Source organism: Nilaparvata lugens, chromosome 3 (assembly GCF_014356525.2).
Source record: "Nilaparvata lugens isolate BPH chromosome 3, ASM1435652v1, whole genome shotgun sequence".
Classification (NCBI taxonomy): Eukaryota; Metazoa; Arthropoda; class Insecta; order Hemiptera; family Delphacidae; genus Nilaparvata; species Nilaparvata lugens.
In genome coordinates, this window is record NC_052506.1 from 60,825,118 (window position 1) to 60,842,527 (window position 17,410).

General features: G+C 34.8%; 1 protein-coding gene across 2 annotated transcripts in view; it reads left to right on the forward strand.

Moving 5' to 3' along the window:
- Positions 1-5,288: 5,288 nt before the first annotated feature.
- LOC111046343 (T-box transcription factor TBX20-like) overlaps positions 5,289-17,410 on the forward strand; it is a 57,678-nt gene continuing 45,556 nt past the window's right edge. Inside the window, exon 1 of one of the 2 annotated variants that reach the window (XM_022331869.2) lies at positions 5,289-5,750. In XM_022331869.2, the coding sequence (XP_022187561.2) occupies positions 5,543-5,750 (208 nt within the window). In that variant the 5' untranslated portion in view covers positions 5,289-5,542. The remainder of the gene's footprint in view (positions 5,751-17,410) is intronic. The other variant, XM_039424270.1, reaches the window with a different exon arrangement.

Consider the following 17,410-nt stretch of genomic DNA (forward strand, 5'->3'; position numbering starts at 1 on the left):
TGTGTGTGTGTGTGTGTGTGTGTGTGTGTGTGTGTGTGTGTGTGTGTATGAGTGTATGTGCGTCTGTGTACACGATATCTCATTTCCCAATTAACGGAATGACTTGAAATTTGGAACTTAAGGTCCTTACAATATAAGGATCCGACACGAACAATTTCGATCAAATGCTATTCAAGATAGAGGCGAAAATGTTGTCAAAAACAGGGTTTTTCGCGATTTTCTCGAAAACGGCTCCAACAATTTTGATTAAAGTTATACCCAGAATAGTCATCGATAAGTTCTATCAACTGCCACAAGTCTCATATCTGTAAAAATTTCAGGAGTTCCGCCCCATCTATGCAAAGTTTGAGTTTAGATTCTTAATAATGGAGCTCCAGATACTATATAAACAAAAACTTTCGAGTGGAATAGATTGAGCATGAGAATCTCTACAATTAATGTTCAGTAACATTTTCACCTAGAATTAAAAATAAACTCGAAAATCGAGAAAATGTGATTATCCAATTGCAAACTATTGGCAACTGTTGATTCTATTAAATGATTCACTATGAAGAGATAGCAGACCTCGTGTGTCTCCAGCGTTATTACCCTGTCACCAGCTGCCTCTAATCTTTGAATAGTAGACTTCAGATGCGCGGGAACACTACCGAAGCGTCAGGTGATCAATTTCATAACGGCAAGGAAAGTTTTGTGAGTGCGCCACACAAGATTTTCTTTTCAGTGGTATGATTCCTGATTTACTACATAATTATCTTATACAAATGACCTAAAATTATTTTACTTGACTAAAATATTGTTTTCTGAACGTTGAAAACTATTATCAGATGATCAATGAGATGATTTGCAATTGGCTACCAGTATTTGTGTAATCCAAATAAACGTCCATAAAACACTAAGAAAAGAAATTTACAATAAAAAATCTGGTGTGGTACACTCACACAACTTTCCTTGCTCATATTCGAAACTACGATCAGACTTTTGTATATGTGTATATATAATTGTTTTCAGAGTACTTTTTCCTTTGTGTAAATTGTGAAATTCAATGATTTTTTTAGTCGTCATTTTTTTAAAGTCGTCAAAACAGCTGTTCTACAGATGAAATATCTCGACTATATGTTCTTTTTATGAACTGCTCTACCTACCTACCTCATGCATGAGAAGGAGGTTACAAAGTCCATTTCTCAAGGATGGGGTGGACCCCCCATTAGTTTCCCAGAAAGGAGACTCATGCCAGTTAATAGAGCTGATAAATAACTATACAGAGTATGAATTTGAAAAAAATAGGTCAAGTTATTTTGAAAAAATCGTGAAAAACATGGTTTTTTAGTAATTATCCGCCATTTTTCTCAAGAATATTACGGAGCTCCTGCAATTTTCCAAGGAAAAAACTCATGTCATTTGATAGGACTTATGAATAGCTACCCATGGCTTGAATTTGAAGAAAATCGTTAGAGCCGTTTTCGAGAAAACCGTAAAAAACCTGGTTTTTGGTCATTATCCGCCATTTTTCTCAAGAATATCACGGAGCTCATGGAATTTTCCCAGAAATGAGACTCATGCCAGTTGATAGTGCTTATGAATATCTATCCATGGTATGAATTTGAAGTAAATCGTTGAGCCGTTTTCGAGAAAACCGTGAAAAACATGGTTTTTTAGTCATTATCCGCCATTTTTCTCAAGAATATTACGGAGCTCCTGAAATTTTCCCAGAAATGAAACTTATGCCAGTTGATAGGGCTTAAAAATAGCTATCCATGGTATAAATTTGAAGAAAATCGTTGGAGCCGTTTTCGAGAAAACCGTGAAAAACATGGTTTTTTAGTCATTTTCCGCCATTTTTCTCAAGAATATTACGGAGCTCCTGAAATTTTCCCAGAAATGAGACTTATGCTAGTTGATAGGGCTTATAAATAGCTATCCATGATAAAAATTTGAAGAAAATCGTTAGAGCCATTTTCGAGAAAAACGTGAAAAACATGGTTTTTTAGTAATTATCCGCCATTTTTCCCGCCATCTTGAATTGAATTTTATTGAATTTCTTATTATCGGGTCCTCATGGTATAGGGACCTTAAGTTAAAAATTTCAAGTCGATCGGTTAATTAGGAATGGAGTTATCGTGTTCACAGACATACACACACACACACATACACACACACACACACACATACACACATACACACACACAGACCAATACCCAAAAATCATGTTTTTGGACTCAGGGGACCTTGAAACGTATAGAAAACTTGAAATTGGGGTACCTTAATTTTTTTTTGGAAAGCAATACTTTCCTTACCTATGGTAGTAGGGCAAGGAAAGTAAAAACAAGCAAAAGCAATTGTCTAAAATGTAGTAGGGTATGCTCACTGCTCACATTCCCCCCTCCCTCTTTATCAAGACTTCTTATGAAGTTCATGTTGACCAGGTTACTATTAGGATCTAGGGGGCTCATCATATTTGGATAATCCCCCCTCAATTACAAAATCCTGGCTTCGCTAATGACTCAGAGGTATGTAAGTCAAATATATGATACAAAGGTTGAAGGGTTCTGAAGGGTTGAATATTTCATTATTGTTGTAATCCATCGATTTTCTTTGATAATTGCTACAATTCGTTGCCATGAAAAGGTGTTTTTCTCTTTATCACTCCAAAAATTCAATAGGGTACATAACTTTCAGTCGATCAATTCAATTAAATCAAGTTTCGACCATTTATTAAAATAAAGCCATATTTTCTAGAAAATCTCCGGACTAATAATCTCACAGTTTATTCTTAACATGTTATCACTGGACAAGGAGTTGGTTTGCACTGAACTCCTTCACTCCTCTGCCATCTATGATGCTCGGTTCAAATCCTCCATGATTTTGAGGGTCTCAGGTCCATTATACAGGAACATTTTCCTATATCAACACATTCAAAGTCATCCAACAAATAACAAGCATCATTCATTATTACTGATTTTCCAATACGAGGCATAATATTGGGTATGATTCCTGATTGATTATGAAATGACTACCGTTTATATTCACATAGAGAGCAGGAATGTAAGCTTGGTATCCAATCATTCCAATCAGTTAATAAGTATCCAAAAATGTTTCCATTGATATTTTCTTTCAATTTTCAGCATTTAGATGGAGAGTATATTGATGTTATTGATGAGGAATGCTGACAGCCTCGTGAGAGTCTTACAGTAGCAAATCCACAGAAATAGTTACTACTCATATTGAATCATAATTATTTATGATTGAAATCCTATGATTCATTTATGATCGATGAAATGCGCATAATACGGCTTTGGCTATTTTTATCTGAAGAAGGAGTAACTAATTCGATCACACGTTAACCAAATGAGGGAAAGATGTGAAAAATACATTGTTTCTGGTGTGAGGTGAGGGAGAGCTCATTTTGACTGAGAATATGCAATGCATCCGTTGATATCAATTATAGCCAGTGCAGAAAAGCCGGACAAAATTCAATTAGGCGATGCGTGGCTGTCGCCATGAATAATTCGCCAGCACGATAAATAATTTAAAATTGATTCAATGCAAATTTGTGACAATCACGAGTGAGCAGGGTACTTTCCAATTTCAGCCGTGAAAATCACACCACCATCCACCATGAATTGGATAATTGTGTGACTGGCAATTTCTGCTTCCAGTTTAGAAACCAATGTTGCTAAATTTAGACTATGCTGCAGCCTATTTTGGAAAGTGTAATATATATTATTACTCAAGAATATTATATTAAAATTATTGAACCAAAATACTATTTATCCATTTATTGCTTCAAGAAAATAATTATCCATTAAAATAATTGAGGGAGGACCAACAGGCAAAGCCCAAAACTGTTCCTCCCCCAAATTTTGATTCATTAATACTAATTCAGAAAGAACTACGAAACAAATAGATCAATAATCTCGTTTTATCCCTCTAGATCACTCTGTATATCAAAAAATATACATTGATATAAGTTTCTTTAAGAACTGGTAAACGTGTATCAAAAACATATTATACAAATGTCCAGTATGACTTTTTTGGTTATCGGAGCAAGACTATTTTGTTGAAATTCAAAACTTAATTTAATTAAATTTAAATTTTTTGAGGTTAACGGGACTATGAGACATAAATTTATTGTAGTCTTTCCTGTTGCCCCTACAACCTACGGAGATATTTTATATTTATACCGCACAACTTTATTTGTTGCGACCAGGCATATAAAAAACTTTTTGAACTGGATTCATGACATTTTGAAACTAATCAATCAGATGAAAATAGTAACATATTATTTAGGCCACAGATTACGAGCTAATAGGAGAAGTAAATGGGAACAATTTGCAGGTATCAACACAGAATACAGCATTGAAGTTGCATTTTAGAAGTCTTCTGTGTTACCAATAAGTAATGAAGTGGATGTTATAGGTCTAACAGTGAGCAGCTGAAAGGAACTTAAAAAGGTAAACTATGAATATTGATAAGTAATATAGGTAGGTAAGTAATGCTCATACAATGGACTGATGAGGATGGAGGAAAACAAATAACAAAGATAAGAATGTAGGAAGAGGAATCACTATCATTTCAAATTTAAGATTGAAAAAAACTTCAAGTAGACCTAAGCAAGTGATATTGAAAAATGAAATTAGAAATAATTGACAATGATGGAGAGAGATATAGATGGTGTTGGAGAGCTAGGAAAAGTGAGAATAGTAGAGTGCTTAAAAGAGAGATTGAGAGAGAGTGTGAGACAGATAGGCCTAAGTAACAAAAACGTTTGGAGTAGAGAAGAGTATTCATGTGAGATGTTTCAATGAGAGAGTTTGTGCGAGTATGTGTGTGAGAGAGAAATATGGGAGCGTGATTGATAATGGGAACGTTGAGAGAAAGACAAAGCGTGTGTGAGATTGTGTGAGAGTGAGAGAAGGATTGATTGAGAGGTGGCCAGACGTGGTCTGATCAGATGGCAGAAGGAAAGTGATAGATCTTTGATAGAGGAGTTGAATGGAAAGGGTGACCGGGGGTATGTGAATGAAGCGGTGCCAAGGAGCGATCCGAAGCAGAGGGAATAAATGCACGAAGAAAGGAAATAAGAAGAATTGGGTGGGTGCAGTGTGGTGGCAGTGATATTGATGAAGAGGAGGGTGGTGGTCTCGCCCCGCCCCCCTTGGGACCGCCCCTCGAATAAAAAACTGGCATCTTTTGTGGCGCCGGCCAATGCCGTGAGCCGTGGCGACTGTCGAGTGGCACAGCAGAGGCCAAGGAAATTAACAATAAGCGTGTCGCGGTGTATCTTGACTGTCAGCAGCAGCAGCAGAGCGTCGACTGCCCGCCCTCCTAATAATCCCCGTAACTTTTCTAATCGCGTCGCGGTGTACCGCCGTGGTTGTCGTGGCCAGGGTGGGAGGGGGTAAAATGGCAGCGACCGCCTCAGTCATTCCGCGGTGTCCGTGGTCTTCGCGACTCCACCTCGACTAGCAGCTCTTGTGATCGCGCGTGTCTCCATCAACCACGTGTCGCGACCCGCGGCATGTGACCTCCGAACCGCCACCCGATGGACTGTGCCGAGCGCGACTGCAGGCTGCGCCAGTGCACCGCCACCGACTTCTCCATAGCCGCCATCATGGCCCGACCCGACACGCGACCCGAGGATGACGACGACGACGACCGCGACTCCACCTCCGGACGCGATCTGACCGCCACCGTCACCGCCCCCACCTCGCCCCCAACCAACAACAATAACAACTTCCCCTCCGTCTCAGGTCAGTACAACTAGTCAGTCTACTATCTTATCAGTATTTTGTGAAACACGTGGTCACTTAGTTGAAATGAATTCAATATTTATTTTGTCAACTCTGCAATAAATTCATGTAGCCCTACGGTACTACTAAACAGATTCCACAATATTATGGAGAGATTCACATCATTATTAATAGATTTTACGATGTCAATCATTGTTCGAAAAATTTCCCAACGAGACCTGCAATAATATAAGGAAACAGTGGATTGATAAGAACTCAGTTTTTATCATTACATTCTCTTAGATATGTCTTGTGGTGTATGGGCCCATCTTGAATTTGAAGATGTTACATATCAAATCTTTTCGTTTCGATCAAAATGTGGGATCCGACAGATAGTCTGATGTAGCCACAGAACCCTAATTTATGACTCCAGTCCATGAAGGTGATCTCCTTTATCTTCTTCAGGTGAATAATTATAAATCTATTATTGATAAGAACTATGATCATGAGATATCCTGTAAGGAGGGACAATCAGTAGAAGTAGAAGTAAACTTAATAGTAGTAGTAAATAGTAATAGTAGTAGTAAAGTAGTATCTCTATAAATCAGAGTAGTTTTGTTTGAGTAGATTTTCTAGTAGCTTCTTTGAAGATGGAAGGGAGGATCCTCAATTCTATTTATTGATGAAATTTGAAAATTAATTGCTTTTAATAAGATTCATTCTAGGTACTGTGGTTGACAATATTGCCTGGCCTAATATTGGAAACTGTTCACTGGACAGGATAACATTAACATAATATTATAATACAATGAATGATCACAACATTTGAAGTGAATTTTCCATTTCCAAAATCAAAGAGAGCTTAATTTATTGTGATGTCTTACACCCAAAAGTGATTAAATGAAACTTATTACTAATCTATGGAACTAATTCTAGAATCAATAAATTATTTATTGGTTTTAAAAAGGACACTCGAGAGTTACATTCCTTAAAGTTCAAGAAATTATAATAATGCTCCAAATATTGCATTCCACTAATAATTCACTCAATAGGCTACTCTCATCAGTCATTACACTTGAAGCATGTGAGCACGATAAAGTGATAGAAAGGAGTGTCTGATGGATGAGTATGATGAATAACTGAGTTGTAATGATGAAAAATCTATTTTATTTTGATAGAAAAAAGACATAAGGACATTCATATACATTTATGCATAAACTGGAATACTTACAAGAAAATTCACAATAAGAACGTCAATACGTGACGACAACGTGAATCGACTTCTTTTTAAGTTATAATGAAGCTAGTACTTCAAAAAAGTGTTATCTTTGATAAGTGTTAGGAGGACTGTTCTATATCGATGATGGAAAGCTCATTTATATCGATTCAAGCTACAAGACAAACTATATTGATGAAATATAAATACATATTATTTGATTCATATTTTTAAATATTTAAACTCTGATTAGTTATCTATATATACATACGTGAACTATAGATACACATAAGATCTTAAAGTTTATTAACATTTTATCTATTATTCATTCATTTATGATATGCCTATCTATGTGGCTGTTCACGTTCATACTTTTCAAATTCAATGAAATGTAAGAGCTTCCAATCCTTTCCAAATGTGCCCAATTTTTCGTGAATTTGATGGACAAGGTATATGGAAAGAATTGAGGATTTTTCGTTCGTGAATTGTATTCAATTCACATAGAATTCCTAAAATTGGATAGGATGAGCATGGTTGCAGAATCCAAAACAACCGAGTAATTTAGCAATAACTTGGATATTGCAAGTGGGCCTATTTCAAGAGAATTTCATCGCTCTTGCACATATGTATCTTCTTATCTAATTGATTTTCTAATCTTTATTAATATCTCACAGAACAATAAGTTGATGAGCTTTAAAGGCTTATTCAAGCTCTGGAGATAGCCTTCTGAAAAGTTTTAGACTCTTATTACATACATCAGAATATTAATCAGAATTTTAATCATGATCCCAGATAAATTACCATAGTGATAATATTGCATAGTACTCTTGATCTCAACAATGTTGAAACAGTACCTTCCTTACAGTTACGATTTCAATGAATTATTGATACGCGAATCATTATAAATGAAAAATAAGCGAATTATTGATTCCCCTCTGCCTAGAACCACATTATTGAGTAATTTGAAATTTGAATGTTTCCATATTTAGATAAAGATTACAATATTATTGTAAATTGATATTTTGTGATGTATACAATCATTGGTATTCAATAGAAGCATAGAAGCATATCCCACAAAAGTAAGTTTATTTTTGCGGGTGCTCGTCATCAGAGCATTTCTTCCATCTTTATTCATGGAAGAAATTACGAATTAAATTGAATAGCTTATCAACCCAATAATTGAGTAAAACTATAAAACAAACAGTAGTCTTTAAACTCGCAATCAATAAGATAATATAATATATGAGTCTACATTGATGTTTCTACTAGAAAATCAGTTCAAAATAGGTTATGAGAGTGATAGTAATAAGAATATTGATTGACAGAATATCAATTATTACAGGCTTTTGGCTTTTTAAAAGGCCAACAGTCTCTGTTGAAATAAATAATGACACATATTACTTTTTCTATGTCTTTTCCATACGTTTAGGCCGTTTCACCTTTTTAGTTTTGAGTAAAAAATGAGTGGGGATGGTTAAAATCTTCTCAAGAAAATAAAGTTTATGAAAATAATTTCAAGGGAATAATGTTTCATATTCAATCAAGAGTATGTTAAGTACTTCAAGAAGAGGGAGATAATTAGATCTTCCCAAGGAGCATTTACATTGATAACTAACTGACAACTTGTTGAAATTGAACAGTCAGTTGATAGTGATATAATAATCAATATTGGAAAAATCTATTGATTAATAATAAATAATTTTAATGAGTTATAATGTAATTGAATAATCAATTCAATATAGTTAAATATATGATATTATTGATATGCAGAATACTCTTTTAGCTCTCCTAATATAATAATAATACACTGTTAACTGTTACTGTGAATAAATAACATGGAACGAGTATCGGTGAGAAATCCGGATTCAATGAATACGGTACTCAAAAATTCGAAATAGATTTTGAAGACAATCCAATAGAAATTGAGATAAAGTTAAAAAGCAATTTACACTAAAACATACATCTTTTCTCTTTTAAATCTGCATTTATGTGTACTGAATTAAACTTTGGAATAGTTACTGAATAGTATATTTATAACGTGTTGCCCTGCTGGATATGGATGTGGATAGGTGGAGTTCACCTATTCATAAAGTGGAATGAATAGTCAACCCATCAAAAAATCACACCAATTTGAACACGAGCTGCATTCAATTTCATAGTACTGTAGTGATATGATGAGAAAGGAAACATTATGTAACGCCCCCGGCAACAAATATTAGTTCAGGCACATTCGTCATTCGAGTGAAGATTATGTTGAGGGCTATTGTTGTTGATGTAGAAGCACTCAATGTTTAATATCAATCAGTTGTTCTATTAAGTACGGCGTTCAATGGGAACTTATAGGCGTGACTCGGCATTCTGTGCAGGACTGTGCCTTTCGGCTTGCCTACCAAGTAAGCCCGGCTATTATTTAATTCCAATAATACCTGGGTACTGTATAATACCCGGGTACGCAGTGTGAGCAGACCGTACAATACAACACCCGTCCACTGGAACCTATACATACAAGCCGACAATACTAACAATAGTAGAGCCAGATGGTTGATATATCTAATTGAGGAAACCATTGTTGTGTTCATCAGAAGGCTCTGTGTAAGTGGTTATAATAATATTATATTGCGTTGAATGTGGTGAAGAGAGGAGTCTACTGGGGAATGAAATATGTATTAGCCAAGTGCGTTGATCACGCTATTCTCAGATGAGACTGGCATTGGGAAGAATAGTAAGGAGAAGGAACGCACAATTTACAAGAAGTTAAGAAAAGGAGGAAAAGCGTATTGTTGCGGAGTTTGGTGTGTGGATAAGACACTTGTTGCCGCAGTGGCAGCAGGCAGCAGACGTGTTTTGTGGTCGCATCTTTTGAATTTCATCCAACCAACAGCCGAAACTATACAACGTCCAAATTTGCTATATATTTGCACCTTCCATGTTCCATATGTGTTCCGTTTCCATCAACCACTTTGAAGGATTAGTTTTTCAAGTTTATCTTGTTTGGATTACAATCTACTCAATTCACTCATATAATTATGATTGAAATCACTCTACTGTATTATTCAACAGAACCTTCCTGATTATTCATTCTAAAATTGGTGGTACATTATTCAATTAATAGATCAGTATGTTATGTAACTAGAAAATCGAATATTTCTCACTAATTATCATGCAGGTGAAATTAGAAATCGTATTTATTGGATTGAAATCTGATTCGAGATGCGCAGAGTCAATCATTTGTTAGATGAAACTTATTACAAGAAGAGTTTAGCAGAACTATAATATGTATTGTTATTCATTAGAGCTCTATAATATTTATTATTTGAATTTCAAGAATTCTCTTTATTGTAATATTGGCGTATGAAGGAGGCTCCTTTTTCCTTTTATATTATCCTTGAAAAGCACAATTTCCAAAAACCTTGTATATACGTAATCAACCTTGTATAATCAGGACTCTCAGATGTTGCAGGAGGAATTAGACAGGTTGAATGAATGAAGTGAGAGAAACAATCTGGCACTAAACGTAAAAAAATGTAAATTCATTGTTTTCACTAGGCAGCAGCTGACAAATCATTTATACAAGCATCTTGAGAGAGTCAATGTGATGAAGGATTTGGGTGTCAACATTGTCTCCACCCTTACCTACAGAGATCACATTAATTACATAGTTGATAATTCAAATAGGATGATGGACTTTATCATGAGAAATGTTAAACACTTCACAGATATTGATTCAATATAATTAATTTACAGCTTCAATCGAGGAGCTGTATCTGACTATGGTGAGAAGTATTGTGCAGTTATTTGGAGTCCATATTTAGAGGTAGTAGTATCGAACGCATACAAAATAAATTTCTAAAATTCGTATATAATGAAGAGTATGAACATTCATGCCCGTATGACTATTCTATGTTGTGTCTGAGAGTCAGTTTTGGAATTATGTAATTGAAGAACAGACCAGATTTATATAATTAATTGTACTCTCCGAAATATTAAATAACCATTTAGACCTCCCAAACATAACTCTTTAGTATATTTGTTCCATCAAAATAGATCTAGATTTAATAAGTGTTTTGATTTGGATAGAATATAATTATAATTTACATTTATAATTTACAATTTTAGAGAAAAATGCAAACAAGCTCTTAAATTCTAGATACTTAAGCTGGGTTTACACCAAAGTTATTAACATTTGTTAATAACTTAATCCTTATAGATTCTATTTGATTGAACGGAATTTGACAAACACATGTTCATCATGTGTATGATAAGTTATGTTCAATCTAATAGAATCTATCAGGATTAAGTTATTAACATTTTGTTAATAACTTTGGTGTAAACGGAGCTTAAATCAATTTTGCAAGTCGAAATACTTTAGTTTCATTTATTTTCTTATTCTTAGAATAGGCTTACTACCTACTTCATTTTGTATTACTAATGTTTGTTCCCGACTATTCATTGGTATTTTTCTCTTTTCTTTCTTATTAATTTAGTTCTGTTTGTGTAATAGATGAATTTTCAATGATTTTGGAAAAAAATTGTTTAGAAAGTTTGTTTTAGAAAAAAATGTCTAGCTCCTATATATTGTATTCTTCTATTGATGTAAGTAACAAATGAATAAAATAAATAATTACCTGATTTCATCAATCTGGAGAGCTTATAGTCTCCACTAATTGATATAATAAAGATTCATAAGCATTTCATAGAAAATACTCATACTAGAATTAATTGATAATCACTACATTCATGTGTACTGAATTAAACTTTGGAATAGTTACTGAATAGTATATTTATAACGTGTTGCCCTGCTGGATATGGATGTGGATAGGTGGAGTTCACCTATTCATAAAGTGGAATGAATAGTCAACCCATCAAAAAATCACACCAATTTGAACACGAGCTGCATTCAATTTCATAGTACTGTAGTGATATGATGAGAAAGGAAACATTATGTAACGCCCCCGGCAACAAATATTAGTTCAGGCACATTCGTCATTCGAGTGAAGATTATGTTGAGGGCTATTGTTGTTGATGTAGAAGCACTCAATGTTTAATATCAATCAGTTGTTCTATTAAGTACGGCGTTCAATGGGAACTTATAGGCGTGACTCGGCATTCTGTGCAGGACTGTGCCTTTCGGCTTGCCTACCAAGTAAGCCCGGCTATTATTTAATTCCAATAATACCTGGGTACTGTATAATACCCGGGTACGCAGTGTGAGCAGACCGTACAATACAACACCCGTCCACTGGAACCTATACATACAAGCCGACAATACTAACAATATTAGAGCCAGATGGTTGATATATCTAATTGAGGAAACCATTGTTGTGTTCATCAGAAGGCTCTGTGTAAGTGGTTATAATAATATTATATTGCGTTGAATGTGGTGAAGAGAGGAGTCTGCTGGGGAATGAAATATGTATTAGCCAAGTGCGTTGATCACGCTATTCTCAGATGAGACTGGCATTGGGAAGAATAGTAAGGAGAAGGAACGCACAATTTACAAGAAGTTAAGAAAAGGAGGAAAAGCGTATTGTTGCGGAGTTTGGTGTGTGGATAAGACACTTGTTGCCGGAGTGGCAGCAGGCAGCAGACGTGTTTTGTGGTCGCATCTTTTGAATTTCATGCAACCAACAGCCGAAACTATACAACGTCCAAATTTGCTATATATTTGCACCTTCCATGTTCCATATGTGTTCCGTTTCCATCAACCACTTTGAAGGATTAGTTTTTCAAGTTTATCTTGTTTGGATTACAATCTACTCAATTCACTCATATAATTATGATTGAAATCACTCTACTGTATTATTCAACAGAACCTTCCTGATTATTCATTCTAAAATTGGTGGTACATTATTCAATTAATAGATCAGTATGTTATGTAACTAGAAAATCGAATATTTCTCACTAATTATCATGCAGGTGAAATTAGAAATCGTATTTATTGGATTGAAATCTGATTCGAGATGCAGAGTCAATCATTTGTTAGATGAAACTTATTACAAGAAGAGTTTAGCAGAACTATAATATGTATTGTTATACATTAGAGCTCTATAATATTTATTATTTGAATTTCAAGAATTCTCTTTACTGTAATATTGGCGTATGAAGGAGGCTCCTTTTTCCTTTTATATTATCCTTGAAAAGCACAATTTCCAAAAACCTTGTATATACGTAATCAACCTTGTATAATCAGGACTCTCAGATGTTGCAGGAGGAATTAGACAGGTTGAATGAATGAAGTTAGAGAAACAATCTGGCACTAAACGTGAAAAAATGTAAATTCATTGTTTTCACTATGCAGCAGCTGACAAATCATTTATACAAGCATCTTGAGAGAGTCAATGTGATGAAGGATTTGGGTGTCAACATTGTCTCCACCCTTACCTACAGAGATCACATTAATTACATAGTTGATAATTCAAATAGGATGATGGACTTTATCATGAGAAATGTTAAACACTTCACAGATATTGATTCAATATAATTAATTTACAGCTTCAATCGAGGAGCTGTATCTGACTATGGTGAGAAGTATTGTGCAGTTATTTGGAGTCCATATTTAGAGGTAGTAGTATCGAACGCATACAAAATAAATTTCTAAAATTCGTATATAATGAAGAGTATGAACATTCATGCCCGTATGACTATTCTATGAGGTGTCTGAGAGTCAGTTTTGGAATTATGTAATTGAAGAACAGACCAGATTTATATAATTAATTGTACTCTCCGAAATATTAAATAACCATTTAGACCTCCCAAACATAACTCTTTAGTATATTTGTTCCATCAAAATAGATCTAGATTTAATAAGTGTTTTGATTTGGATAGAATATAATTATAATTTCACATAACTTTGCATTTGAAATTCCCAAACTCAATTCGATTTACTTTATGGTGGAGTAGAATAAACTGGTACTGATACTAAATCCTCATTATGATAGTGTCATTGTCATTTGAAAGTTGACAATATTATCGATATACTTATGATGTTTCATAATCGACTATTTTAATATGAACATATCTAAAACATATTGATTGACACCCTTCTGTGTGTCTTCTGATGATGTTGATGGATAATCGTAAAATGCTTTCTTACCAACTCTTCAACGTTACACGTTGCAAATCTTTCTTTAATACTTATTTTTTGGCTCATTATGGAATTATTCATTATAGAATATTTGGATAACTCTTTAACCTAATATTATCATCATTTTAGAATGAATTGTTGGTGTTTGGGATAGGTCTACTTGAATTCATTGCTTTCTATATTATAGAGCAGTGGTCGCCAAACAGTCGATCGCGAGCTACCGGTAGCTCGTGGGGTAGTTTTTGGTAGCTCACAGAAACGCTCGTGCAAAAGAATGTCGTCCAGTTTGAATATATACACTTTCCCAGTCTGAAGAAAATCAATGACGAGAAAAATCCTCCACAGCACCGCAGCAATAACCAAGAATATGTTACAATTTTTTCAGACTTGAGACAACAGTTCGATCAAAGATTTTAAAAGCATAATTATCAAATTTGGTACAATTCATCAACTCTCTTTTCTAGAGATCTATTCAGAAGATTTTGCAGTTTGTGTTGTATAACATTTTGGTGGAGATCAGGCTTCAGTTGAAATGGAGTTTGTGGATTTTCAAAATGATCTGTCTCTCAGATCACAGCCTCAAGTCCCCAAAGAAAAATATCCAAATATTATTCAAGTTGCATTGAGGTTGAAAGGTATGTTCAGCTCTACCTACTTGTGAGAAGCATCTTTTCAAGTATTAAATTCATAAAAAATCGATATAGGAACAGACTGACTGATGAACAATTGGACAACTGCATCAGAATGGCGGCTACAACGTACACTCCAAACATCAAGAAAATACTTGATGACCAAAAACAGTTCCACTGCTCTCATTGAAATGTACCTTTCAACTTCTGTTATACTTTTTGCTATGAGATGAGTAGATTACAACACTAGAAATGTATCTTTATAGGCAAGAAAATTGTGAAAATTTCATTTTGAGTAACGTACTTTCTTCAGTCTAATATTCCTTGGTAGCTCACTAGAAGATTTATAAATGCTATATTCTAGCTCACAGGCTCATAAGTTTGGCGACCATTGTTATAGAGATATGCTGTCGACGAACTGCATTGTTGTTGGCGATCACTCAGCCGAATGATTGTTTCTAGGCTATCAACCACAGTATTTAGCTCAACTGTCACCAAACACCATTTAATTAAATTTATCGACATCCAGTTGGCTTCCTTCATTCATTAATCCTATTGCTGACTCTGCTATTGCACTATCACTCCTTCATTTGAAGTCATTGATCCGGTTTTGAGTGGCAGGTCAAGTTGTTCACGTGTCAAATCAAAGTACAAGTTTCCATTGAATTCCGAAACACCAGGCGTTTCAGGGAGTTCAAAAATTTTACTAGATCGACATTTTTGCCAATTACGAGCATGTCTGAACAGCCGTCGTGGAAGTTTTTTGTCCTTAGAAAAGTTCAAAGGCATGTTCGATCAACTTATTTTGGTTGTAGTTGGACAAAGACAGACGACAAGTATCAGCTAAGTCATGACTAGTTTAGCTCAAGCTAGCCAGGCGGTCAGCATACCTTCTGTGGAATGCTGAGAACGAGGCTCGACACTCTTTGGAAGCCATTACCCACTTCATTTGTCGTTGGGTTAAAATTAACGACGGCCCGATGTAGGATTAGAGCAATGAACGAGCAGCTAACACTGATTATCATGGCTTAATGAGGTAGAAAAACTGCTAGTGAAAATTGTCAATAGATATCAATAATATTTTGTTGTCAAAGAATCGAAATATAGTGACATTCTATTTACGTTTTTATCTCAACAAATACAGTTCGATGTTTATACCCAGTATTGATCTAGTTGATAGCTGTTTCCAAAATTCAGAACGCCAATCTTTGTAAATAAGAATTTCTCTGGATGACACAAACACATGAGCTTACTGAAAAAGTTCTGAACATCACATGCCATAATCACTTGAAAGACACTTTTAACTTTTTCATTGAAAACCTTTTAAATAAGATGATATTTCATTCTTATAATAATTATGTGATATTCTGCTATAACGTCATTTGGCTTAATGAAGATGACTCTATTGTCCAATCAAATATTACCAATCTCACCTTCTAATAGGAATAATTCTTAACAGAATCCTTGTCAGATTCGCGCCTTGCATGGCTAATTGAATAGAAGTAGATCTTCGAATTCAAAATCTGTTTAGAATGCATTTTCATAACTAATGATTTTATCAATTTGTTCGTGAGCTGTGTAGAGTCTCATCTGCCCCTAACCCTCCTATCCAGTGGATTAGCCATTAATTGCACATCTCTTTCTTCTGTTGTTTTGTGAAATTTCTATAAGGAAATAATTTTTGATTCAAAGATCTGAACAATTCCACTTGTTCACACATGTCAAGTCGTACATGGAAAGATGAATTGTCTTATAATTTTATAATTCACTACACACTCAGAAAAGGAAGAGCCGAAGTGAGAATGAATCAGAGGAAATTGTTGATATCGAGAATATAGATTCAATGTGAATTCATACTAGATGTGGATGTTAATGTTTCTCGAATTAGGAGCTGAAATGAATTACAGCAAACAATAATTCGCATGAATGTAGTCTTCTATGTACAATGGGAGGAAATAATAGGGTTAGAATTCCCAGATAGTAGCATATCCATCGATATCTTGTGTATGGTATCGAATTAACCAAATTCTGACACGTTGAAGCTCTCCTGCTGCTTGAAAATTAGTCAACGATCAAAGAGTTGTTGCTCTGGCAAAGACAGCCTCTATTCCATCTCACCGCCCGCCCATCAATAATGAAATACGTGATCACACCTCACTGCTCTCTGTAATCAGACTCCGTGCTGTTGCTCGTCCCAAATTATCGGTATCGTGTGAAAACCTATAACACAAGTCAAAAAAGTGAGACAATCTTCTTGTTTTCTTGACAATTCTTCTTGTTTTCTTGTTCAGAAATCATCCTATTCCCATGTATGAGAACACACATTGACGCAATTGAGCTACCAACAACATCCTACGACATTTTAAAAACATGGGATTGAAATAGGATTGGAGTAGTGCGAATAAAGCTCGAATCTTTGAAAATATATTGAATATATTGTTGTATATACATTATGTGTTGTATGGTTTACCCCAAATCTCTAAAAATGTGACTGGATTCAATTATCAATCCTTCATGTGCTTATTTTTCAATGTAGTGAATGGCTGAACCTTTGTAGGAAAAATTGAATTGGAATTTGAGAGGGAGCAGTATTGTAAATTCTTCCTTAGAGCTTATATGTGAATGTTCAATAATTGTTTCCTAGATCTCAAGACCGAAGTTTCATTATAGATTGTCTTATTCTCAAAAATGCTCTAAGCCAAATTCACCTGTTTTTGTAGACGACTACAAAATATCAAAATATACTTTGAAA